Source organism: Perognathus longimembris, chromosome 25 (genome assembly GCF_023159225.1).
Source record: "Perognathus longimembris pacificus isolate PPM17 chromosome 25, ASM2315922v1, whole genome shotgun sequence".
NCBI lineage: Eukaryota > Metazoa > Chordata > Mammalia > Rodentia > Heteromyidae > Perognathus > Perognathus longimembris.
The window spans coordinates 18,047,256-18,072,907 of NC_063185.1; the positions used below are offsets into that span (position 1 = coordinate 18,047,256).

At 45.9% G+C, this 25,652-nt stretch overlaps 1 protein-coding gene across 1 annotated transcript; it reads right to left on the reverse strand.

Moving 5' to 3' along the window:
- Window positions 1–348: 348 nt before the first annotated feature.
- On the reverse strand, window positions 349–14,454 carry Havcr1 (hepatitis A virus cellular receptor 1). Its single transcript, XM_048334147.1, has 8 exons — window positions 14,444–14,454; window positions 13,923–13,974; window positions 10,158–10,502; window positions 7,179–7,370; window positions 5,799–5,939; window positions 2,934–2,992; window positions 1,934–2,042; window positions 349–356 (listed from the first exon to the last, which is right to left on the reverse strand). Exons 1-8 carry the CDS (start codon window positions 14,447–14,449, stop codon window positions 349–351), a joined length of 912 nt encoding a protein of 303 aa, XP_048190104.1. The 5' UTR covers window positions 14,450–14,454.
- Window positions 14,455–25,652: the final 11,198 nt, after the last annotated feature.

Here is a 25,652-nt window from a genome sequence, read left to right on the forward strand (position 1 = left end):
TTGTTGTTGTTGTTATTCCTTAATTGGAAATCAGAGTTTCATTGACTTTCCTTCCTGGGGCTGGCTTTGAACATCAATCCTTGGATCTCAGCCTCCTGAGTAGCTAGGATTACAGGTTTGAGCCACTGGCACCCAGCAAAGTGAGCTATTTTTATTTTTCCTTGACTCCATCTCTGGAAGTTTAATATGATTTCTTCCGGCATTCCTGTTGATGGGGTCTGTAGACCCCTAATAAACTTCATTGTTCAGTAAATCATGTTTTCAATAACGGTTTGGTACACGACTTGCTCTGATATAATTGTTCAATTATCATTCTTCATTTTCAAAATGAAAGATGTCCATGTTTTTTCAGTGGGCTGCAAGAGACGGGTATAAACTGAAGGGCTAAATCAGGCATAACACGCTGGACTTAAGGGTCGCCCGTGTCAAAAAGCTTTTTATACTTGAGCGTTTAACTTCTGTACACAAGAGGGAAACAAATGTTGAGCTAATAAGGGGGTCCACGGGAGGCATTTTTACCCAATTTCTAAATAATCATTTGACTAACCAAGTTCTAAATAATTAGAGAGAGATGAAATTCCCCAGCTGTTTTCTTCCCAGACAATTAAGTAGGCTAGGAACAGGCCTACTATTTATACACAGTGTCTTGCAGTCCGTGATTGAGGCTCTCTCGTAGGGAGATGACAGTGAGAAATACAACACGCTCACATGTCCGTGTATATATGCACACGTGTGCGTGCATGCACACACACGCACACAGTAAAGGGACACGCAGCATCCTAGACTTTTCTAGTCTTAGTCAAGCAGCATGTCCCCTCCCCTTGTTTCGTCTGCTTCTTCTGCTCAATAACTGCTCTAGAACTTTCACCAGTATCACTTACAAGGGCATGGAACAGAGCTTCAAGATGGAAGAGCCTGCCGCTTCCGAAATGCAATGGCTTGCTGCCTTGCCGACCCCCACCCCATCCAACTATTTCTTTTTTTTTTTTTTTGGTCAGTCCTGGGCCTTGGACTCAGGGCCTGCGCACTGTCCCTGGCTTCCTTTTTGCTCAAGGCTAGCACTCTGCCACTTGAGCCACAGCGCCACCTCTGGCCGTTTTCTGTCTATGTGGTGCTGGGGAATCGAACCCAGGGCCTCATGTATACGAGGCAAGCACTCTTGCCACTAGGCCATATCCCCAGCCCCAACTATTTCTTTTATGGGAAAATTCAGTGTACATTTTTCTCTTCAAGGGGGAGGAACAACAACTGGAAAATAAAGAACAAATTCTAGTAAGAAACAAAGCTGTCAAGCCAAAACTCTACTGTACTACTATACTGTAAGAATGTCATGTATCAGCTCCATCAGACTTTTACAGATTTGTAGTCAAAGGATCTCCCCACACACACACACCATCTCTCTATCTCCAGCCCATCTTTGCAGGCTGTTTTTTAGATAAGGTTTTGCCTTCTGCACGGGAATCATGACTCTCCTATTTTATGTAACTCTCCTCTTTTATGTTTGCTGGGATGAGAAGCATCTAGGTTCTTCCACTGAGATGGAATCCCAGGAGCATTTCCACCCAGGCTGGCTTGGGACTATGATTTTCCTTGCTCTCAGCCTCCTGAGTAGCTATGATTACAGGCGTGAGCTATTGTGCCCTGCTACAAAGGATTATTAAGATTAGCAGTGTAAGTACACAGCAGTGTATGTGCTTCCAATGGCCAGAGGAAAAAAAAAACAGAACAACCACTCTCTGTGCTGTGAAGGTTCCAGCACATCTCCTGGGATGGGAGCGCTCCACCAATGTGTGCCACCGAGCCGAGGACTTGAGAGCACAAGGAAGGGCCAGGGAAATCAGAATCACAAGCTAGACTAGGGCTCCGGAAACCCAGGCAGTTTGTGTTTAGAGCCCTGTTCTGAAACCTGAGGAACAAGCTGGAAATGACTCACTTTTCATCACCAGGGCGGTCAGAAGGAGCAACAGCAAGGAAGAAATCACAATTCCAGTCACGAGTCCGCTCATGGTGGTTATCCACTGCCTTTGTGCTGGCAACGGCTGCTAAAAGGCAACAGCAAGCTGAGAGAGCATCTTGTGAGGGCGACAATCAGAAAACGTCTCCTGGAGCACCTTGCTCCAGGACACGTCTCCTTCATCAGCCCTGGGGAAGGGGGTAAGACCGGTTGAGCTGAGATTGGAATGATAGCGTGAAATTGGAAATTCAAAGTTTAAGGAAAGATCTTCTACTTTTCTTGAGGTAGCATTAACATGAGTGTCTTGCCTTTGTCAAAATTCAAATTATATGTTCAAAGTGAGTTTGTACATAATGTAGGTGAATTGTTTTAAAAGACGACTGGCTGCTTCTTGAACCATACTGTCTTATGATATTAATATACAGCTTTTATTCCTCTTTAAGTTGACATGATCTATTATAGGACTGTGCTCAATTACTAAATTTGTTTTTTTTTGTTTGTTTGTCTTTTAGGAGAGGTCTGGGTCTTGAACTCAGGGCCTGAGCACTATCCCTGAGCTTTTTCGCTCAAGGATAGCACTCTACCACTTGAACCACAGCTCTACTTGTAGCTTTTTGGTATTTTGTTAGCAGTAAGAATACCATGGGCTTTCCCACCTGGACTGGCTTCAAATTGTGATCCTCAGATCTCAGCCTCCTGAGTAGCTAGGATTACAAGCATGAGCCATCAATGCCTAGATAGGATGCGTTGTGTTTGTGAGATTGTGTGTGTGTATCTGTGTGTACTTTTGCAAGGTATCATTTAATGAGCATCTCTAACAAATCGGCATACCTAAATGAACTTTTCAAAGCAAAACATTCTAAGAGTAAAATTTTTAGGGTAAGAAGAAAAATGTCTATGGGCTAATCTTAAAATACAGCTTGCTTCCAGAAGAGCCTACAAGTGAATCAAGCTGGTAAAATAGGAGACAAATACTTACAGTTTGATTATTATACCAAAGGCTTCCATCTGAAGACTGGGTCATGGTGTCATTCCCATCTGCTCAACAAGAAGGATAATTCACTTGAATCACAGAAAACATACTGAATTTTACTGCAGACACTAAATATATTTACATTGCCTTCTGGTAATGAATGAAAAGCTGAATAATAACAAGTTTAAATACTCTACACATTTCAAGAGTCATGCCAAGTGATTTAGAATTTTATTAAGTTATCCTATGAATTGTATTTCTTAATATTTTGTTATATATTCTTTGAAATCAGACTTTTTTCCTTAAGGAAAAAAAATGCATGTAAACACATAGTTAGACCAAAGTTCGCTTATGAACAGGTTAATAAAAAACCCAGAGCTAGCCAGGCACAGGTGGCTCATGCCTGTGATCCTAGCTACTCAGAAGGATGAGATCTGAGGATCACAGTTCAAAGCCAGCCCAGCAGGAAAGCCTATGAGAATCTTGTCTCCAGCTAACCAGCAAAAAGCCACAAGTGGAGCTGTGACTCAGCGGTAGAGTGCTAGCCTTGAACAAAAGGAGCTTAGGGGCAGCACTCAGGCCAGAGTTCAAGGTCCAAGAAAACAAAACCAAATCCCATAGCTACCTGCATACTCAAAAACCAGAACCTCCCAATCTGGAATAGACTTTACACTGGTTTTACATTCAGAATGCAAGTGAAACCTACATGATATGCAAATCAGGTAGAACTTCCTTCTCATGATTTACCTAGACACTGACCTAGAAGCACATTAGAAAATGCTTGCAATATGAGCCAGAAGACCACTGTATCTTATACTACGTAAGGATTCAGATCTTGTGTAGCATAAATGTTCATCTTAAAGTTTAATGTAATATATAACATACAAGCATCCAAAGTTTTATTCAGCACATCATATTTATCTTAAAATTTTGAACATCTGAATTATCTTTTTATTTGAACATTCAAGTTTTTCAAGTGTTTTTGCAACTCTGATTTTGCGATGGAATATATTTTTTTGTCCTCTCTAGGCATCTATAGGTCAAATGCACAATTCTCTTAATTCTCTTTCTACTGAGTACCATATACAAGCACTTTACATCCTAACAACAGCTTCTTTTCTTGCTTTCTTTTTCTTTTTTTGTCAATTGTGGGGCTTGAACTCGGGGCGAAGGCACTATCTCTGAGCTCTTTTGCTCAAGGCTAGCAGCTACTCTACCACTTGAGCCACAGCGCCACTTCCTGTTTTTCTGGTGGTTCATCGGAGATAAGAGTCTCCCAGGGACTTGTCTGTCAGGGCTGGCTTCAAACGGCGATCCTCAAATCTCAGCCTCCTGAGTAGCTAGGATGACAGGCGTGAGCCACCAGCACCCGCTCGATCAGCTTCTTAATTCCACCTTGTAAGTAAAGAAACTAGACATCCCAAACCTAAGACAGTAAAGTTCCCTCACTTTGGGGACATGGGTTCTGCCCATAGGCTGGACCTGGGGAAAAACTTAACACTCGAAGCCCCTGATACTTCAATAAAAAACTGTGTCCCACTAAAAATTAATATCTTTCTCTCCCAAGAGAAAACTCGAGGTATTTCTTACTAATCAACTTCTCCTGTTTTTCACAGAAGAAGAGGACATTTTTAATTCAACGCTCACCACCTTCGTTAGCAACGTGACCCTGATCTCAAGGGCCCCTGCATAAATAAATACCCAGGTCGGTATGAATATGCATATGAATGCCTATGCAGGCATATAAATCTATATGCATATTCATTTCTAGAGTAACCTTGAACTAGGCACACTGTCAGTGTGTGTGGTTTCATTTTTTTTTTTCCTATAACTAAATTACATAATGCCTGTAAAGCACCTAGCCCTGTGTTGGGAAAACATTAGCTCTATTGTTATTACTATTAATGGTGGAGGGAGAAAAGGAATACTGTGGAACGCACATCCCAGAGCTCCTCCGCTGGGGGTAACCTGGTCGCAGGTTCAGGGCTAGTCTCCGGTGGCTGCCAATGGAGCACAACGCCAGACGCTCCCCAGTCTACCCATCTGTCACAGGTAGGCAGCCGCCATCCGACAGCTCAGACCCCTTCCAGACGCTGGTGCACAGCTGTCACCCACTGAAGGCAGACAGCAGCTCAGCGAGGACTTGGCCTGCCAGCCTCAGTGCCGCAGCCAACGTGGCAGCCGCCAGGAACAAACCGGGGACTGACTCGGCTGCTCCCGTGCCTGTTCCACTCCAGGAAGCTCTCCCCCGAGCAGGTTTCGGCGACATGACATTTCTTTGGGAGGAGGATCTCTCCCTCCTGTCTCTCAGGACGGCAGGAGGCTGTTCCTGCGGCTAGCCCCTCGTGCGTCTCTCTGTTTCCATGTTGGCGTGGCGCCTGGGAACGGTGCGCACTAAGGATGCCATTTTCAACACCATTATCTAATAATCCCCACGGAACAGGTCCCTGTGGGCCTCTCGCCGCAGGCCGACTGTAAGTTAACCAGCTGTCGGGAATGCCTGGCAGAGGAGAGGCAGGGAGCGAGCCACAGATGGCCACCCCGGGGAGCATGATCCACACACGGCGGGGGGGGGGGGGGGGGGGCGGGTCCCACGCGTGCTCAGGGCACAGGCACCAGGACATGTGGTTCGGAGGACCGTGCCCTAGTGACTGTCCATCTCCCGGCAGCCTGTCACTCAAAACCACTCCACGGAGGGGGATTCACCCGGTTCACAGACAGACAGACAGACGCAGAGAGGGAACACAGCGTGTCCGTGTCCATCGAGGACTCGGGTGGCCACACGTTCTCCAGGTTGCGCGCTCTCCACAACGTCGGGGGGTTGCGATCCGAATCCCCCCCCCCCCACATCGGCAAAGGGCACGGAGTTACCTGGAGAGCAAGAGGGGGACAGCGGGGAGCTGGTGGCCTGGGGCTTCGTTCCCGGCAGTTTGGTAGGTTGGGTTCCTGCTGCCGAGGTCGGAGTAGGCGAAGTCGCTTCTTGAGTGGCAACGATGGGAGAAGCGGATGCCACTGCGCCCCATAGAAACAGCAGACAAGACTTCAGTCGCAAGTACTGACTTCCCCAATACTTCAGGGAGGTTTCCCCTGGAGGGGTGGCCCCTACCAACCCAAAGGGTTCCTCCAGAGGGGTGCCCCCACCCCCCCCCTCCAGCCCTTTCGGTTCCTCTTAGGAAGTGGTCAGCCTTCAGTAGCGTGAGGTGCTAGGTAATCTTATCAATATGCTGACTTATTTCACAGTGCTTAATTAGCCTTTATTTGCTGATCTATACTGATCGTACAAAGGGGAGTTCGTTGTGATATTTCTTTTCTTTTTCTTTCTTTCTTTCTTTTTTTTTTTTTGGTTGGTCCTGGGGCTTGAACTTTGGACTTCTTGGGCGCTGTCCCTGAGCTCTTCAGCTCAAGGCTAGCGCTCTACCACTTGAGCCACAGCACCACTTCCAGTTTTCTGGTGGTTCATTGGAGAGAAGAGTCTCAAGGACTTTCCTGCCCAGGCTGGCTTTGAACCTCGATCCTCAGATCTCACCCTCCTCAGTAGCTAGGATGACAGTCATGAGCCACTGGGAATATGTGCATCATTTATTTTCATCATTCGCATACCCCTTATTAGTTTTGCTTTCATTTTTCGTCTGTCGACCAGTTGAGCAATGCTCCCAGTCCTTTTGTGGACTTCAACCTGGACTTCGACCACGCTTCTATTCTCCGAATCTCTGTCCCCTAAGTAGCTGGTATTACAGAAAGTGTGACCCTCCCACTGTCTTAGTTTTGCTAGGTCCCTGAACTCTGTTTAAATTCACAGTCTATAGCAACACGTCTCCTGTAGGATGACTAGTTCTACTTTACTTAAGACATGTCATATTTCACTTTGGGGAAGAGAGCCTGTCAGTCTCCATTAGCTATCACGTTATCCTGAATCTTGTTCTCTGCATCCCTTTTTTTTTTTTTTTTTCCACCATAAACCCACTCTTGGCTGGGATATTTTCTCCCCGTCACCCTCTGGTGACCTAGACCCAGAGTCCAGCTCTTTCTGGCTAATAAAAAAATCCCTATAGGGAATCTGATTGGTGCTGGATGACCTCACTCTTCAAATGTGTCTACCTGACCAACACATGAGGGGGAGAAAGGTGCAGACTTTGTGAGGCACACATTAAGAACCCTCTTCTAGAACATACTTCTACCCTTCGGTGCCCTGCGTGGGCCACAGCCTCTTACTAGAAAGCCTCGGGGCTCCAAAAAACACATTTGTTTTACCTGCTTTGTGGGTCTGTGCGTGTGTTGTTGTTGGAATCACAGCCGTGATAGAGATGCCGGTCTGTGCGTGTGGTGGTGTTGTTGTTGACGGAGTCATAGTGGTTGTAGAGACACTGGTCTGTGCGTGTGTTGTTGTTGGAATCACAGTGGTGATAGAGACACTGGGTGATGTTGCAACAGTTGTGGACGGAGCTAGAAATCAACAGGAAAGCAAAGATCAGTCCAGCAACAAGAACCCCAGCACCCCAACCAGAAGCAGTCCTCCTCCAGGGGGCATTTCCTGCCCCGAACGCCTCACCTTCTGCCATTGGACAGCTGGAATCGGATGGGGAAGGAAGCAGATGAATGGACTATCTAGGAGGTGAGGGCAGGCTTCGCGTTTGCATTGAAGGATCTTTTTTTTTTTTTAAAGATCAGTCATTGAGTATGGGATTCGCATCACTTCACAAGCACCTCTGTGAGATAGGGAAGCTGCCCTCTTGGTGATAGGAACAGTAGCAGAAGGGCTGGGGGTATGGCCTAGTGGCAAGAGTGTTTGTCTCCTATACATGAGGCCCTGGGTTCGATTCCCCAGCACCATATATACAGAAAACGGCCAGAAGGGGCGCTGTGGCTCAAGTGGCAGAGTGCTAGCCTTGAGTAAAAAGAAGCCAGGGACAGTGCTCAGGCCCTGAGTCCAAGCCCCAGAACTGGCCAAAAAAAAAAAAGAAGAAGAACAGTACAGACTGAGTTGCGCAGTAGTTCTTACGTCTGGCATGTTCACCCGTGTTTCCTGGAGACAGTCCCGAGGGCCCTGCATTTTAACAGGGTGCAGCTCCTGCCCATTACCCCGTGCTAGCGAGAGAGCCCAGGCACAAAGGATTTCCATGTTCGCTGACAAGGTGGACAAGCTCTTTTGATGTTTCTTCTCACTGAGAAGATGCAAGTACCCTTGATCTGAAATGCTTGGGACCCGAAGGGGCTCCAATTGGAATACAGTTTTCATTTGGGCATATGAGCACGCAGATAACAGATATACCTTGTGAATGGGGGCTCAAAATATAATATGCATTTAGGTTTTGTGTACGTCCACTTAATATACATCGTCTAAAAGTCAGCTTATAGAAAGGTAAGTTCAATAACAGTTTTAGCAAAGGTCGACAGTGTAGAATTTCTCACTTGTAGCAGTCATGCCAATGGGGATTAATTAGGCTTCCCCAATCTGTAATGAACTGACAGAATAGTGCTTCTCCAAGCTACACAAACACCCAAGATCAAAGCAAGCCAGAGCAGAGTGCCTGGTACTGAAGCAACCAACACAGGAATGAACTAAGCACAAATGAACAGCTGCTGACACCAGCCATACATTCTTTCCTACAAAGCATCTATCTTCATATCTACCAGTTAAAGAGTCTAAAGCATGATTTAAAAAACTCTCATTAGGGCTGGGAATATGGCCTAGTGGCAACAGTGCTTGCCTCATATACTTGAAGCCCTGGGTTCGATTCCCCAGCACCACATATATAGAAAATGGCCAGAGGTGGCACTGTGGCTCAAGTGGCGGAGTGCTAGCCTTGAGCAAAAAGAAGCCAGGGACAGTGCTCAGGCCCTGAGTCCAATGCCTCATATACTTGAAGCCCTGGGTTCGATTCCCCAGCACCACATATGTAGAAAATGGCCAGAGGTGGCACTGTGGCTCAAGTGGCAGAGTGCTAGCCTTGAGCAGGAAGAAGCCAGGGACAGTGCCCAGCCCCTGAGTCCAAGCCCAGGACTGGCAAAAAAAAAAAAAAATCTCATTAATTTCAGGATATATCATTAAAAAATCCAACCAGCTCAATAAATAATTTCGTAGCTCCAAGAGGACTGTAGTGATAACCCTAGTAGGTCTTCCCCCAAAGCTGCTTCTTCACTGCTTCCTGGAGCACACAGTAACCGCAGCCTCCTTTGCTGTCCTCCCCAACACCAGCTCCCAGACTCACTGACCACATCAAGAAGGGAAACGTAATTTTTCCAAACGTCTGGGTTTCATGAACTTCCTAAAAACAGCAGGGAAACCATGTTGGAAGGCAAAAGCTTCTATATGAGATGCAGTTTTCATTTGTAGAAGATTAAAGTTTGTGAGATGGAGTGAGATCTCTTTCAAAACTCTGAGGCAGGACAGAGAAGAAAACTACATGCACGGATATGCTAAGCAAGATCAAGTTCAGCCTGGGCATTGGTGGCTCATGCCTGCAATTGTAGCTACTCAGAAGGCTGAGATCTAAGGATCACAGTTCAAAACCAGCCCAGGCAGGGAAGTCCATAAGACTCTTATCCCCAATTAACCACCAGAAAACTGGAAGTGGTGCTATGGCTCAAAGTGGTAGAGCACTAACTAGCCTTGGGCAAAAAGAGCTTAGGAACATGAACAACTCGCTCCCAGGACCCGAGTTCAAGCCCAGAACCAACCAAAAAGAAAAAAGTTCAGATCCAGGAAAACTGGGAAAACTAGGTGTATGCGTCTTACAGCCGTACTTTGCATTACCTGCCATTATGGTTTTAAAATGTTAAGAGTGGACAGTTCAGCATTCTTCACCGGAGTGCAGAATGCCAGGACTGTATAAAGCCCTGCTAAACTATTTGTTCTGGCTCCACTAAGGCAACCCTAAGCAGGAGTGGAAACTCACTAACTAAATCTAAGCCTGGTACTGAGGAATCGAACCCAGGGCTTCACGCATGCGAGGCAAGCACACATCCCAGCCCAAATGATGGTAATTCTTGAAGCATGATCACAGAGATGTTTGTTTCTAGCCCCTGGCCTTGAATCAAGGTTGACCTTACAACTTCATCTATATGAATACAAGTTCTGCTCCTTAAAAGCAAGTATTTATTGAAAAATAAGACTGGGGGGGGGAAGCAAACCCTTCCTACTTCCACATTACAGGAAAAGAGAACATCACCACCAAAGAGAAAAGTCCGTTAACTCGGACGGGACAGCGGAAGGAGAGAAGAGAAGATTACCTGGCTGAACGTTGAGGGACAGGGTGATTTTCTGATCATTGAACCAGCCCGGAATCTCCACACGGCAACAGTACAGGCCACTGTCGGCCTGCGTGACACCCTCTATGGTCAAAGACACGTTCCCTTGCGCGATCTGCCCCATCAGCTTGTAACGCGGCTGCCGCTGGTAGGTGACGCTGTGCCCGTTGGTCCAGATAAGGGGATCTGTGCACTGGGACCTAGGACAAGTGCCTCGGCCCCAGCACGTGGTGGTCACTCCCCTGCCACCTGTCACCGAGTATGTGCAGGGCAGGGTCACCGCCCGATCTGCCACCCCGTTCACTTGGACGTAAGGGGCTGCGCCGTCTGGACCAAAGGAGGAGAGACAGACGAAGAAGCCGCATTAGTTTGCTAAAAGGCCGTGTTTACCACGCTGGGTATTGTTATTTAACCTCTGCAGAGGCTTCATACCTGGCATTTAACATTTTTAGTACTATGAACATTTTTTCAAGCACATTATCAGCATGACTACTTAGTGAATATGCATTTAGGAGTAATTTGCGAGGCTATAATGTCCGTGCTGTTTTTCTTGACTCCTTTCTTTTCTTCCTTTCTTTTCCTCCCTCCTTCCTTCCTTTCTTCCTTCTTTCCTTTCTGCTTGAGACAGGATATCTCACTATGAAGCCTAAGGTTGGCTTTCTGAAGAAAAAAAAAATACTCAATGTTATGTCAAAAAAATATATCAGGGCTGGGAATATGGCCTAGTGGCAAGAGTGCTTGCCTCCTACACATGAAGCTCTCGGTTCGATTCCCCAGCACCACATATACAGAAAATGGCCAGAAGTGGCGCTGTGGCTCAAGTGGCAGAGTGCTAGCCTTGAGCAAGAAGAAGCCAGGGACAGTGCTCAGGCCCTGAGTCCAAGCCCCGGGACTAGCCAAAAAAAAAAAAGGAAGAAAGAAATGTACTCGCTACCTGACTTATTAAACTGTAATCCCTCTGTACATCACCTTTATAACAATAAAAAAAATTTTAAAAACTGAAAAATATATATATATACTTTCTCCTCTAAGCCCGCCTCCAGATTACTTTTGAAAATGTAGGATGTGTTACTCAAATACTTGCCCCATCTCATCGAATGCCTTGAATCAAAATAGTTTAAGTCTTTTTTTTTTTTTTTGCCAGTCCTGGGGCTTGAACTCTGGGCCTGGGCACTGTCCCTGAGCTACCACTTGAGCCACAGCACTTCCAACATTTCTGATGAGTTTATTGAAGTCTCACAGACTTCCTTTGATGCCCCAGCTGGCTTCAAACTGCAATCCTCAGATCCAGTAGCTAGGATTACAGGCGTGAGCCACCAGCGGCGGTGCCGCCATCTCACTGAGCTCTTTTGCTCCAACATACATTCCACCACTTGAGCCACACCTCCACTTTGAGAGAAGCCCCTCCTTTATCTCTTCTCAGTCAAGACCATTCGAAATGATTACTTCCAGGGGGGAGGAGTGAATCTCTGGCGTGAGATGGACTGGAAATAGCTGTTCTTTTGAACCTTGGAAACTTGCTGAATGATGCAACCTAACACCTGGCTAAGGCGTTGCTGAAATGACAGGACATTCACACACACACACACACACACACACACACACACACACACCTTATCTCATTCGTAAACACTGGCCAGAGGTTCCTTTGCAGGATACTTTGTTTACAAGGAAGGAAATGGGGCTTCCCATTCCTTGCCCTCTGATGAAAACCCTGACTTTTCTGCCTTTGTGGGCGCTCCATGAAACAGACGGATTTGTAATTGTTGGTGGGATCATACGCGAAGGGTTATGGGGCATGAGGGAGGCTTCAGAGTAGACCATGATGTTCATTAACAGTAGGGGATCTTTCCTGACCCCAAAGCAGCAGGTCTCAAAAGAGAAAGCCATTTCTCACCCAGGCCTGCTAGTGAAAGTGTTGAAAGGATTGGCTTAACCATGTAGCCACCCTTCAGTGCTGACCTGGCCCCTTGCCTAAGTGTAGGTTTTCACCAGGCAAGGTAAGGGAACAGCCACACCTTGTCTTAATGATTCTTGCCCAAAGTCTGTCCCAACTAACAAGAACCCAAGCCAGAATAATCATTAACAAGTTTAAAAAACTGATGCAGAGTCATCTTAGCCTGATTTCCTGTCAAGTGCTAGACAAACTTTCCATCACCTAGCCCAATTGCTTTTCTACTGGCTTAAAACTTGTGCGGGGAGTTGCTCCTGTTTGTTCCATGTGTGAGCTGAACCTTCCCCCAAACAACAGGCAGGGAATAGTCTGAGCGTTTGTGACAGACCGAGTCTTAGGGCTTGTGACAAGGACTCAGGAGCCATGGAACCCAAGTGAATCGGAGTAGGATGTTTTCTCTTTGTCTGTCCAGAGATCACAGGGGACTTTGGGCCTTTGTCACAATCTAGCCATAGAAAGTGTGTGTGGAATGGAATTGTTGAGTTAGAGAAGATTCAGCAATCGGAGAGAAGATCAGAGAGCCCCATTTCTTGTGAACAAGTAATGCATGCTCAGTTGAAAAGGGGTGGAAAAGGCAGGATTTGTTGGCAGTCACACAGGGTATAGAAGAAAACACACTTTATAGGGGAGGGGAAAAATGGGAGCAAAACAAGAGAAGAAGTAACATTGTTCAAAAAGAAATGTACTCATTCTGGCTTATGTAACTGTAACCCCTCTGTACATCACCTTTACAATAATAATAATAATAAATAATAGAAAACACACACAAAAAAATATTTTAAGTCACCCAATTTGGATATGAATCTAAAATTGCTCTAAACAGTAAAGTCTGTTAAAAAAAAAAAACAACAAAAAACTAAAGCCAATATCACTTTTAAAATATTTTAAGACAGGGCTGGGGATATGGCCTAGTGGCAAGAGTGTTTGTCTCGTATACATGAGGCCCTGGGTTCAATTCCCCATCACCACATATATAGAAAATGGCCCGAAGTGGCACTGTGGCTCAAGTGGTAGAGTGCTAGCCTTGAGTGGGAAGAAGCCAGGGACAGTGCTCAGGCCCTGAGTCCAAGCCCCAGGACTGGCCAAAAAAATATATATATATGTATATGTATATATATATATATTTTTTTTAAGCCAGGTAACTTTTTTCTTCTTTTTCTTTTGATACTGGGGATTGAACTTGGGGCTTTGAACAAACAAGTCAAGGGCTGTACCATGGAGCCACCCTCGCTGCCCAAAATGAAGTCAGTAAAAGGCACAAAGGAAGGAGATGATGGGAAAACCTTCTCTCCTACCTCTCCCCTGACTTCCTCTCCTCAGCTTACCTCACCCTATCCCACAGGAAGCAATTACTCTTTTTTTTTTTTTGGTAGGTTGTGGGGCTTGAACTCAGGGCCTGGGTACTGTCCCTAAGCTCTTTCACTCAAGGCTAACGCTCTGCCGCTTTGAGTCATAGCTCCACTTCTGGTTTTCTGGTGGTTCGTGGGAGGTAAGTGTCTCACGGACTTTCCTCACCAGGCTAGTTTTGAACTGCCGTCCTCAGATTTCAGTCACCTGAGTAGCTAGGCTGATAGGTGTCTGCTACCTATAGTGCCTGGCTCACAGTTCCTGTTTTTTACACATGCATGCACTGGTCCCTGATCTACAGCACTGACGTAGCCTTCCTGGCAGTTCAGTAGATTTCATCCTGGTTCTGCTCACTAGTTAGCCCACAATCTTTCCAACAAAGCCCAAGGAATATCCGTGTTTCCCTCCCATCTCCAGCCCCTAGGACCCCTCCCAAACTCACTTACCTGTCAGAAACAGGATGAGGCTTAGAATCACTACTTGACTGTGCATTGTGATCTGAAAGGAAAGAAGACACATTGATTGGCGTTGCCCCCCCGCCCCCATCAGATGTCCTCTGGTGGACAACGGGGCTGCGCCTGCTCAGTAACCACCGTGGTTGTCCCTACCCTCAACTGTTCTCTTACCAGGTTCACCACTGGCCAGATGCACGGAGCAAGAAGGAAGCACTGTGTCTAAGCACTCGTGACTCTGAGTCCAAAAGGAGGTCAAGAGGAGACTTCAGGAAGCATGGGGATCAGACCCGAGCCCTGCCATTCGCAAAGCTGGGGAACTCTGAGGGTTACAGGCCCCTCCAGGCCTTCATCTCTTCATTTGAAAGGTAACACTGGAATGACTCGTTTTACCTCTCATAAAGGGACTGGTAAAACGAGTGGAAGAACGTGGAAAATGACCCTAAATAGGCATTCACACCATCAGCTAAGCTTTTCAGAATCCCTTATAAAACAGATGGCCATCTACTACTCACCAGCATTGAGTCCTCACCGGAGGGATGCTCCACGCCCTTTTCCTAGGAGAGGAAGTGTGCCTAGGTCCCAACTTTTCCTCGTTTTTAAATTTTGCTCTTAATCATTAATCCATACAAATATGAGTAAGCCAGCCCAGTACTTCATTAACTCCTCTGGCCTCAAGATTCAGTAACTTCATGGGGGGGGGGGGGGCAGAGTAGGAGAGGGGGCAAAGTTGTCCACTTCCGGCCCCGCAGCCCATGACGGGCTACATGGAGATGGAGGGCTCGGTGTGTCCATTGCCCCCAAGAGGACTCTAGCCGCCATCTGCTATCCTGAGTCTTCAGAGCCTTTGTATTCGGAAGAGACCAGAAACCTAATGCAACAAACTGGTGCCCCACCACCACCACCACCACCGACCCCCAAGATTCTATTTGGCCTGCAATGGTGTCTTAGCTAACCGTGTTTGTTTTTTTCTTTACAATTCATTAGAGAGGCCATGTAAAACTCAGCTTAATTTTTTGTGTGCAATTAAATTGGATACCCTACACGGCCCATCCCACTCTCCTGAGTTCTGCAGCCCGGCCCGGCCCCACGGGTGGGAGTTGGGGGCTTCCGTGGCCATCCAGGCCTTGGCTAGAAGCAAGGCTTTGCCTGCCTCCGATTGCTCTTCACCTTCTTGAACCCAAGCTCGGTCTTGTCATTGGGCCTCGTCACACTGGTGAGCTGACGAGCCACCGGCTGGCTTTCTCCTCTCCCACAAAACGGAGGGGCTGGAGCGTGATCTGTAACAGCCCTTCCGAGGGTCAGCGCCCCACCTCCTCTGCCTCTTGAGTTCAACTGGGCAGGAAGACGAGGTCTACTGTGAAGTGTGCACATTTCCGGTTACTTGTTACCCTTCCATTCTCTGCCTTTCTATACTGCAAAGAAACACGTGATCCCACCACATTTTCCCACCTGCATGGTACCTAGAAGGTCAAACGTTTGCAATGCATTAATCTTCATAGATCTCTGGCTCCCACCAACCCTAAAACTAAAAACAGTATCTCCCATGGCCTGCCATAGCCCACTGACCTCCTAATGTCTCCTTAGTAAACACATTCCTTTACAACTTCCTTTCGTTGTATGAATATCAAGCTTTGTGTCTTCCACAAAGGAGCCCAGTAAACAGGGGCACTTGAACCCAGGACCTAGACCTTGATCACTACTACTGCTTGGCTCAGAATCAGTTATCTCTCCTTCCCTTTGTGCTAACAAAAAGTGAGAGAACCAATTTTGAATGGCTTATACCTTAGTCATCATAAGTCATGCTTTATTTTTTGAAAAGCAAAAGTGTTTTATAACTAGTTTGATTATACCCTAAGACTGCACCAGATCCCAGTAGGTCAATGATAAGGACTTTTGAACATCTTAATTCAGTTCTAACATTTATTACCTAATACACTGGGGCTAACAGGACATGACTCAGTATTCCAAAGAGGTAAGAAAATCCAGAATTGGGCAATTGGACGGAGACACAGAGAAGTGAGCAACTAACTAATAAAGCGGAGCAGAGGGACTTAAGTGGTAAATATATAATCACATGATATCACCTCCCCTTACAACCCTCTCCTGCCTCTCTCGGGTACTTGGCATGGAGTGCTGGCTAGAGGAAAGAACACTGGATTAATTCCATTTTTAGCATTCCCTGCAGATTAACAGTGATTCACAGAAAGGGAGCTCAGGAGTAGGCAGCTGATACAATAAAAAGTAATGTGATACTCATACCCTGACATCATAAAGACAGATAGGAAAATTACAAGGTGTCCGTGTTTATCCCAGAAGGCAAATAAAGATACAATACTAAAAATGTACTCATTTAGTATACATTTCTTGACTATCTATATTAGATTTAAATCTGTCCATTCAGGTTTCATAATGAACCAAACAAAGACCTCTGTATGCAGCTGATATATACCTAGAAAACAATACATGTAAGTTTGGAGAAAGGGTATTATTTATTAGTGTACTGTAAGGTGCTATAAATATAAAGAAGGATGCTATAAATATAAAAAAGAAGAAAGCCAAAGGCTAAGAGAGGTGAAATAGTTTGCCTACCGTCCACAGACTGTAGAATAGCAGACAGACTATCTTCACCATGCATGAATGAACAAGCTAGCAGAGGGAAAAAGAAAAACCAAAAAAAGGAATCACAGAGCCAGAGGAAAGATGTGGGAGAAGAGAGCTGGCGAGAGCAAAGGTGCGATTTTCCCTAAGGTAATCAGGCTTAAATTGCGTTCCTACTTCCCCCATGGAGGTGATACATAAGCAAAGCAAAAAAAAAAAAAAAAAGAAGAACAGTTTGCTGAGCCAAAAAGAGCTTTCTAGAAAGAAGGAAGTGGGCGGCCAAGTTCCTCAGGCAGGAGGGTGTCTGGAGCTTTGACGGAGCAATGCAGGGGACCTTGGGGAAGGCAGACAGGTCCGGCTGAGAAGCCATTTCTGGAAGGCTCTCCTTGTCTCCTGGAGCCCTTTGTTCCTTCCTCCAGGGAGAAAGCAGTCAGGGCAGGGGTGCAGGGGAGCCCCACTCCCTTGGAAGACTGCTGACCCGCTGGGGGGCCAGGGCAGGAACTGCGAATGGAAGAGCTAGCAGGAAGGAGTCCCCGCTGCAGCTCTGGGGACCTGATTTCCTGTGGGATGTGGACTGCAGAGCCGCCTCGGGTGACGCTGAGGAATCTGCACCTGTGCCAGGAAGAGGAGGCCCGGCCGCCAAGCCCGGGACAGCTGCCCAGGCCGCAGGTTCGGGAGGAAACACTGCTCTGGGTGGGGGACAGGCTGTAAGGACTTTTTAGGCCCGAGAAGCCCCTGATGGCACTGAGGATGGAACTCTGGCCTAAAAGCCACGCTGGTGGCCACTGATTAATATATTTGCAGTCGGCACGGTGGTGCACACCTGTAATCCTGGCAAGGATCCAGGCCAGCCTGGGTTACACACTGAGACTTCATGTCAATGCTCTCCTAACACCAATTAAAAGGAGCTTAAGGGCTGGGAAGGTGGCTTCATGGTGGAGTGCTTCCCTTGTATGCATGAAGCCCTGGGTTCGATTCCTCAGCACCACCTACACAGAAAAGGACCAAAGTGGTGCTGTGGCTCAAATGGTAAAGTGCGAGCTTTGAGCAAAAGAAGCTCGGGGACAGTTCAAGCCCCAGGAATGGGGGGGGGGGAGTATCTTAAAGCCATAAGCTTGAATAAAATACTCAGGAAAGACTGTGCCTATGTATCCAGGGGACCTCCTGAGGCCCCCTTTCCATGGAAGCGAAACTTCATAGAATGAAACCAAACTTCAGGGGCAAATGGGAGAGGTACAAGCAGCCCAGAGAGCTAAGAAGAGCCAGTGAAGATTAAAATGGGCCTGCAAACCAAAGAAAGCCAATGCAAAGCCATTGGCAGGTCCTGAATGGGTCACTGGGGCTTGTCCACAGGACTGAACAACCTAGACAGTCTCAGTGACGTTCAGAGAGTGAATCAAAGTCCATGGCTTTACAATGCTATACTTGGACACTTTGGTTACACAGTAATAGATAACATCAGATACGTGAATTAGTATCTGATTGCAAGTGTCTTTAGAGTCTTTGTCTTGCCCTTTGGTTTCCTGGACATTGTGTTTTGGAGAGATTTTTGAGAGAGATAGACAGACAGACAGACAGATAGCTAGATATTGTACCCAGGTTTTTAACTGTGGCATTTCCATATATGCACACAATATACCTTGATCCAGCTCACCCTCTCCAATGCCCTCCTTCCTCTTCCTTGCCCTTTTTTTTTTAAGAGTTTCAACAGATTTCATACACATGTATAAAGTATTTTGACCATAGGTACTCTCCTATAACTCCCCAAATGAGACCTTCATCAAGCCTCAATTATATGTTGGACTTAAGTTAAATATACTTTCATAGCAATTCATTTTTAGCAAGAAAAAACTTTGTTTCCTATAGTAATAGCTTGTTTATTTAGCTCACTATATAGCCCAGGCTAGCCCTGAAGTCATAGCCTTCCGGCCTCTATCTTTTGAGTGCTAGATTAAAGGCTGTGCCACCATGTCTGGCTTTTAGTATTTTCATGAATAAATGTTTATAATGCATATAAATGCATATAAGAAAATCAGTAGGTAGTTGGAAACAGGGTTGTAAGCTGAAGCGTATAGTAGAGTCAAAATTACCTGGTATAATCTTTAGTCCCTTTAAATGGCCACTTCCGGTCCAACTTATCTGATGAGCACTTTAACTTTTAGATAGAACTCTTCAGATGCATCTTAAGCTTGACCCGCCCTCTTGGTGACAACCCCAAAGCTAGGAATGTGATAAAGCACGCCCTCAATCCAGACTCCTCCTACCTGATGACCCACCTTTGTATTTTGCTAAACCTTTTCTAGAGACTTCCTTTCTGTGAGCATCCAAGTCCATGTGACTTTCCATGGCAGAACATGTCACTCAGGGTCACTCTTACGTGGTTTAGAATAAACGATTTTCTTATTCCCATAAGAACAGAACTGGAATTTTTATGGCAGTGAATGTGATAACCGCAAAGAGCAGGTTGGAGAGCAGAGCACAGCAGAAGACTTTAGGTTTTCTTCATGAGGAAAAGAACACAAGAGAACACTGGTGAGATTGGGAAACCATTGAGAAGAGAAAGCCTTGCTGAGCGAGGGAGAGAGAGACTCCAGGACCCAGCTGGAGGGTTCGGTTTCAAATGCACCCAAGGGTTCACAGCGATGCATGCGGGAACTCTGGGCAGAAACCGTAAATTCACAAATAAGGATGGGGAAGAGCCCCGAGAGACCTGGCAGAGCTTTGGGGGCGCGGCCCTGAGGCAGCCTCTGGGCGTCCAGGGAGTGTGGGGTGTTAGGAGGTGATTCTCCAGCTCTTCACCCAGCAACCGGCTGAGGGAGGAGCAGGGGAAGGAAGACAAAGGAGCAGATTGCTATTTTTTCATCTTCTCCATGAATTTCTCCACCCTGAAAGCACTGAACAGCTTCTCGGCGCCTAAAAAGCCAAGTCCAACCTCAAAGTTCACCTTCCATCCATCCAGCTAAGCCAGACCCTGTGAGTACTCACCGTGGCCATCTCAAGCAGCTTCTAACGCACACGTTCAAGAATCAGCAGCCAGGGGAAAACGACGCCTCCTTTCCTGAACACCACACCATGAGTTCTTTCCTCCCTCACCTATTTTGACTTCACCAATAACAAGAATCAATGGATCCATTCAGTTACTGCTGTCACTGCATCTCCACATTACTATGTAATTGTATATAATCCCTACAGGCTCTGGTGAGAATAAACACGGCTAACCTCAAAACACACCGTCTCCTACAGGTGTATTGCTCCCTCTACTCTACTTGCCGCCAAAAGAAAAAACAAAAACACTTAAACAGCTCAGTGATCTAAGTCTACTGTTCCATTAAAACAACTCTGGTCCAAAGAAACCAAATAACTGATGTCAATTTCCCACAATTCCTACTGGCAGTCATCATTAATATAACACATAATGATTAACATTTCACATGACATGGAGAAAGTCCAGCAGCCATGTGCTTTCTCCCTTTGATGTACATGAGCAGCGTGTACTTACTGGGAGCTGGCTTCTAGCTTCTCCGGAAGATTCTTCCTTTCTTCTCCTCTGCCAGTAACTGCTTCTTCCAATGGTATTTGGAGATAAAGACAACTTTCTCCTACAATCCCATTACTTATCTCCTGGTCACACCTTTGACAGTAGAACTCTGGGAAGCATGTTTGAAAAAATCCTGTCTCTCCAGTTAGCCAATCTTTGTGCTAAAATTTTATCTACTTAAGATGTAAACAGACTCCAGGGCAATAGTAGTGAGCTAAAACAGCACTTTGTTTCTGCCTGGCTATTTTCAAACATCTTCATTTTGTGTCAGGCCACGGGGGCCTAGAAAACCATACTGACTTTTGAGCTAGAGGGCGCTCTTGTCAACCTTAAACACCCAGGACAACCCCCTCAATTTGCAAATGAATACGCGTACAGCCCCCCCAAAAAAGTCCCTGGAGACAGAGACAGAATCAAAGCCCAGGCTTTTCCCTCCATAGCCCTCCTTCCACCATTCAATGAGCATTTGTTATGAGTACTATTTTTGGTGTTTTGACACAGGACCTGGCTATGTAGCCCAGGCTGGTCTTGAACTCTCAATCCTCCAGTCGAAGCCTCCTGAGTGCTCCTGAGTGCATTAAGAGCATGCTCCAGTCCGGCACTGGCGGCTCACGCCTGTTATCCTCCTACTCAGGAGGCTGAGATCTGAGGATCATGGTTCTAAACCAGCCCAGGCAGAAGAGTCCCCATGAGACTCTTATCTCCAATTAGCAACTCAAAAGCCATAAGTGGCCCTGTGGCTCAAAGTGGTAAAGCAGTAGCCTTTAGCAAGAGTTCAGGGACAACACCAGGACCCTGAGTTCAAGCCCCATGACTGACAAAAAAAGAGCACTACGCCCAACCAACATGTTAATGAATTTCTATTGAACAACCCATGAGAATAATTCAATATTCTAAGAAAAGAAAACTAACTTATAGTCTATCCTAAGAAGTTTAGCAAGATTATGTGTTCTCCTTAATACTTTCCAGATAAAGTCTAGTTTTTCCTTCAGACGATATAAACGTCTGCTTTTTAATACTTCACAACTAAGTGAAGAGTTATCCCAAAAAGGAAATTATAATGTGTACCCATTAGTGTGTTTAAGAGAAGAAGAGAAAGACATACACAGAGAGAGAGAGAGAGAGAGAGAGAGAGAGAGAGAGAGATGAATGCAGAGCTGTGTCATCTGATAAAGCAACTCCCAACCACAGGTAGCTATCTAGCCAGTGTTGAAATATGTTATGAATGTAGAATATGCATGGAATCCTAAGACTTACAATGAGAAAACAGAATATAAACTCTAGTGAGTTTAGTATCTATCGCACGTTGAAATGACAATACTTGAGATAAATCAAATGAACTAAAATATACTGTTGCCTGGGAATTGTGGCTTAGCGGTACAGTGCTTGCCTAGCACACATGAGGCCCTGGGTTCGATTCCCCAGCACCACATATACAGAAAACAGCCAGAAGTGGCGCTGTGGCTCAAGTGGTAGAGTGCTAGTCTTGAGCAAAAGGAAGCTCAGGAACAGTGCTCAGGCCCTGAGTTCAAGCCCTAGGCCTGGCAAAAATAAATAAAATAGGGGCTGGGGATATAGCCTAGTGGCAAGAGTGCCTGCCTCGGATACACGAGGCCCTAGGTTCGATTCCCCAGCACCACATATACAGAAAATGGCCAGAAGCGGCGCTGTGGCTCAAGTGGCAGAGTGCTAGCCTTGAGTGGGAAGAAGCCAGGGACAGTACTCAGGCCCTGAGTCCAAGGCCCAGGACTGGCCAAAAAATAAATAAATAAATAAATAAATAAATAAATAAAATATACTCTTGAACAAGTCACCTGTTTCTTTGAAATACCTCTTCTAAGCAACCCCACACTCCCTATGTGATCCCCGTCGTATTTCTAGGAGCCGATGCTGACAGAATTCACAGGGCTGTTCTCTCTGGAAAAGGAATGTCATGGCTGAGCAGAAGGGGATAAGGCCTGAATTTACAAGAGAACCATCACCAAGTCTGTCAGGGCGGCCAGTGAAGTACAGGACCTAGAACTCTGAAAGCAGCACGGTTGACGCGTACTCCCTCAGCCCTCAAAACCCCAGCCCTCCTCAGACTTGAGCACCGCTGAACACAATGTGTGGCTATCCACATCCTGCTGAGACATAGCAAAAATGACAGGAGACCTGAGAAAAGACTGTTCTCAGCCATCTCTGGGCACCAGAAGGTTCCAGATTTTCTCAATAAACTCTAAGGCTGTGTGTGTGTGTATGTGTATATTATATATGTGTATATACATATATTAATAGATAGATCACCTTAGGGTGTTGGCATGAGGACCATTTGAACTTCTAAAAGAATTTGGGGATAGTGGAAATATTTTATATCTTGCCTGTGGTAGCATTTACATAGATGTATATGTTTGTCAGATTGTACGCATCTTTATTGTACCAAGTTGTACTTTTTTTAAGCAGTGAGGTGCTTCTATAAATATATCCTGTTATGGTATATTTCTGTGAAAAAAGGTAAAGCAATTTTTGTTCACATCAATTGACTTGATTATCCAAATAATTAAGAGTAGTTGGGTTGCTTATGATGTCTGCCTTGGGAATTCCAAACCTAGAAGTGATGGGCAGATAAAACCTGGTAAGACTTCACTTGGGTCCACATAAAATGATCAGGAACCCCCTTTTTCCCCCCAGAACCTTTGTGGGGTCTTCTACTGATAGCTCTACAAGAAAAATCCTACAGCACTTCTAAGGGAAAACTACATATTCAGTCTCACCACACTAATTTAATTCTTTAAATTACCACTGGCCATCTCCTGGCCCCTTTGTAGTAACCGCCTCCCCCAAAACACACACACACACACTTCCATTCTCCTTCTTCTTCCCCTTCCTTCGCTTCCTCATTCATCATCTTCTGCTTTCTGTCTCCTTTTTCTTCTTTTCTGTGTCATCTTCTTCCTCCAGCTACACAATGTAGAGTTAGTACTAAGCTTTCAGTCCTCACTCAATACCACCTCCTGCTGACCTGTACCTTCAACCCATCCATGTCTAAGGAGGAGAGCAGACCAGAAACACTGCCAACGTGCTTAAATTTATTTTTTTTTAGTACAAAAGGAAAATAAAAAAACGTAATTGCAAATGCAGTGGAAATGCATAAGAAAATGTGCAAGCCTTTTTCAACCTTTCGTCTTCATGGTATCACCATATTTTGAGACATAGCTCCACTTCCAGTTTTCTGGTGGCTAATGGAGGTAAGTCTCTTGGACTTTCCTGCCATCACTGGCTTTGAACCATAATCCTCAGATCTCAGCTTCCTGAGTAGCTAGGATATAGGCATGAGCCAGGGCCCAACATCAATTTTAATAGCTATAGAACTGTTTTCTACTTTTAGCTACAGAATTCTCCTCTGACAATGATGCTTCATGACGGCCTTTCTTGTTTCTTTGAAACTAGAATAGTAGTTGGCACCAAGTGGTTGTAAATAAATGTCCAATGAGTGAATGAACATAAATTTTCCTGTAAAATCTACCAGGCATTCCATGGGGCTAAGGATGTGTCTATTCAGTCCCCTTCTGTGGTTTCAGCATCAAATAAAACTTATTTGCTGAATAAGCAAAAAGAAAGAGGGGCGGGGGAGAAGAAAAGAATTAGGGAGAAATGAGGAAGGGAGAGGAGAAAGACGAAGGGAGAAAGGAAACTCAAATAAAACAACAAACATTAAACTTCCTAACTTCTTTTTCACTGTACCAGGTAGCCATTCCATATTGATGTACAGTCTCTTACAAATACCCCTTCAGTATTCCTCTTTGTATACAGAGCCTAGTTTAAAGCGTTTTATAGGATAAGAATCTCTTTGGGAGGAGACCACTGATCAGGCCCAAACTCCTACTGAAATTTTATGATCATACAATATACGTGATTCAGCCTGCCCGAGGGCTACCATCTACAATTAATTTTGCAAAATGGTTTTCCTTTATCTACAGAAAGCCAGTGCCCTCCCAAACTATACAGACGTTGCTCCGACATTGCAATTCATTCCTCAAGGCTGCCAGAAAGACCCCGGCGGGCTTCCTGTATGTAACCTGTGGCCAGCTAGTCCCAAGGGCTTGAAATGGGAGGTGACAAGGGAAAAACAAAGGCAGACATGGTGAAGACCAGGCATGGGAGCTTCTGAATATTCCTGAGTTCTCTGAGAACTGAAGTTAGACTGGAGCACTGTCTGAGCACAGTAGGGAAGAAGCCTACCCAGCCAACTCCCTTTCTGCGTAATGTTCTCATCAGACCCAGACAGCCCCGGCCCTGGGGAGCAGCAATGAGCGAGACAAGCCTGGTCTCCAGCGTCTCAGAACTGAAACTCAGGGACTTCCTTCCAGGGACCGACAGCAGACAACAGAGGCTGCTGGAGGACTCTGCCTCTCCACCACTGCAATTTGTATCCCTCTCACTGGCTCCTCTTCTGTCAACACACAGATCCAGCTTTCATGAATGGAGAAGTTGGCCACAGAGATTTCACTGAGTGCTCAAGCAAAGTTGTCATCTTTTGGAAAGCCTGGAACTGCTAAGCTAGGCTCCGCTATACCACACACACACACACACACACACACACACACACACACACACACACACACACACACACACACACACACACTGCCAGGTTCTTTGCTGCTTACTTTCAAATTAGGGTCTTGCCAACTTTTTTTGCCCAGGTTGGTCTCAAACCACGATGCTCCACAGCTCAACCTCCCAAATAGCAAAGATTGCAGATGGGAGCCACTAGCACCCAGGTACGGAAATCTTTCTAACTAGGGTGCCTACTGTGAAGAGACAACATTCAGAGACACGTGAACATGGAGACGGAGAAGGAACCTTCATGATCACACGGTCCTGCTCCAGTCATTTCTTAACCTTTCAAGGATCAAAGATCTTTAAAACCATGGGCTCCTTTAGACCTCCTCTACCAAAATCACATTCACATAGCTCAGCCCACAATTTGCCCTCCATTTTCGGGAGATGCACAGACACATCATGAGCCTTCGTTGCCTGAAAATCCAGAGTCAAGAAACACTAATCTCTATTAAAGCTTTATTGAAGAAGTGGGATGGCTCAAGTGGTAAAGCAGTAGCCCTAAGCAAGAGTATCAGGCCTTGAGTTCAAGCCCCAGTAACAGCGCGCGCGCGTGCGCGCACACACACACACAGACACACACACACACACACACTCACACGCTTCTAAAAGCTTACTTGAGCGCCACTGTACAGAAGTGACCACCTAAACTGGGTAGCCCAGTTGATGGAATTATGCCTAAGTTCAGCATAGGGCACTGTTGAAAGCTGACGATCTTCAGAAAATAGAAGCATCCTTCTGGACGGCTATGGGTAGAAACTCGTCAGCTGATATATCCCATACCAAAGAAAACTCAAGGTCAAAATGAAGGGGCGCAACCGGTGGTGTTATAAGGAGGCAACCCAGGGGGCTGGTAATAGGGCCTAGTGGCAAGAGTGCTTGCCTCGTGTACATGAGGCCCTAGGTTCGATTCCCCAGCACCACATATATAGAAAACGGCCAGAAGGGGCGCTGTGGCTCAGGTGGCAGAGTGCTAGTCTTGAGCA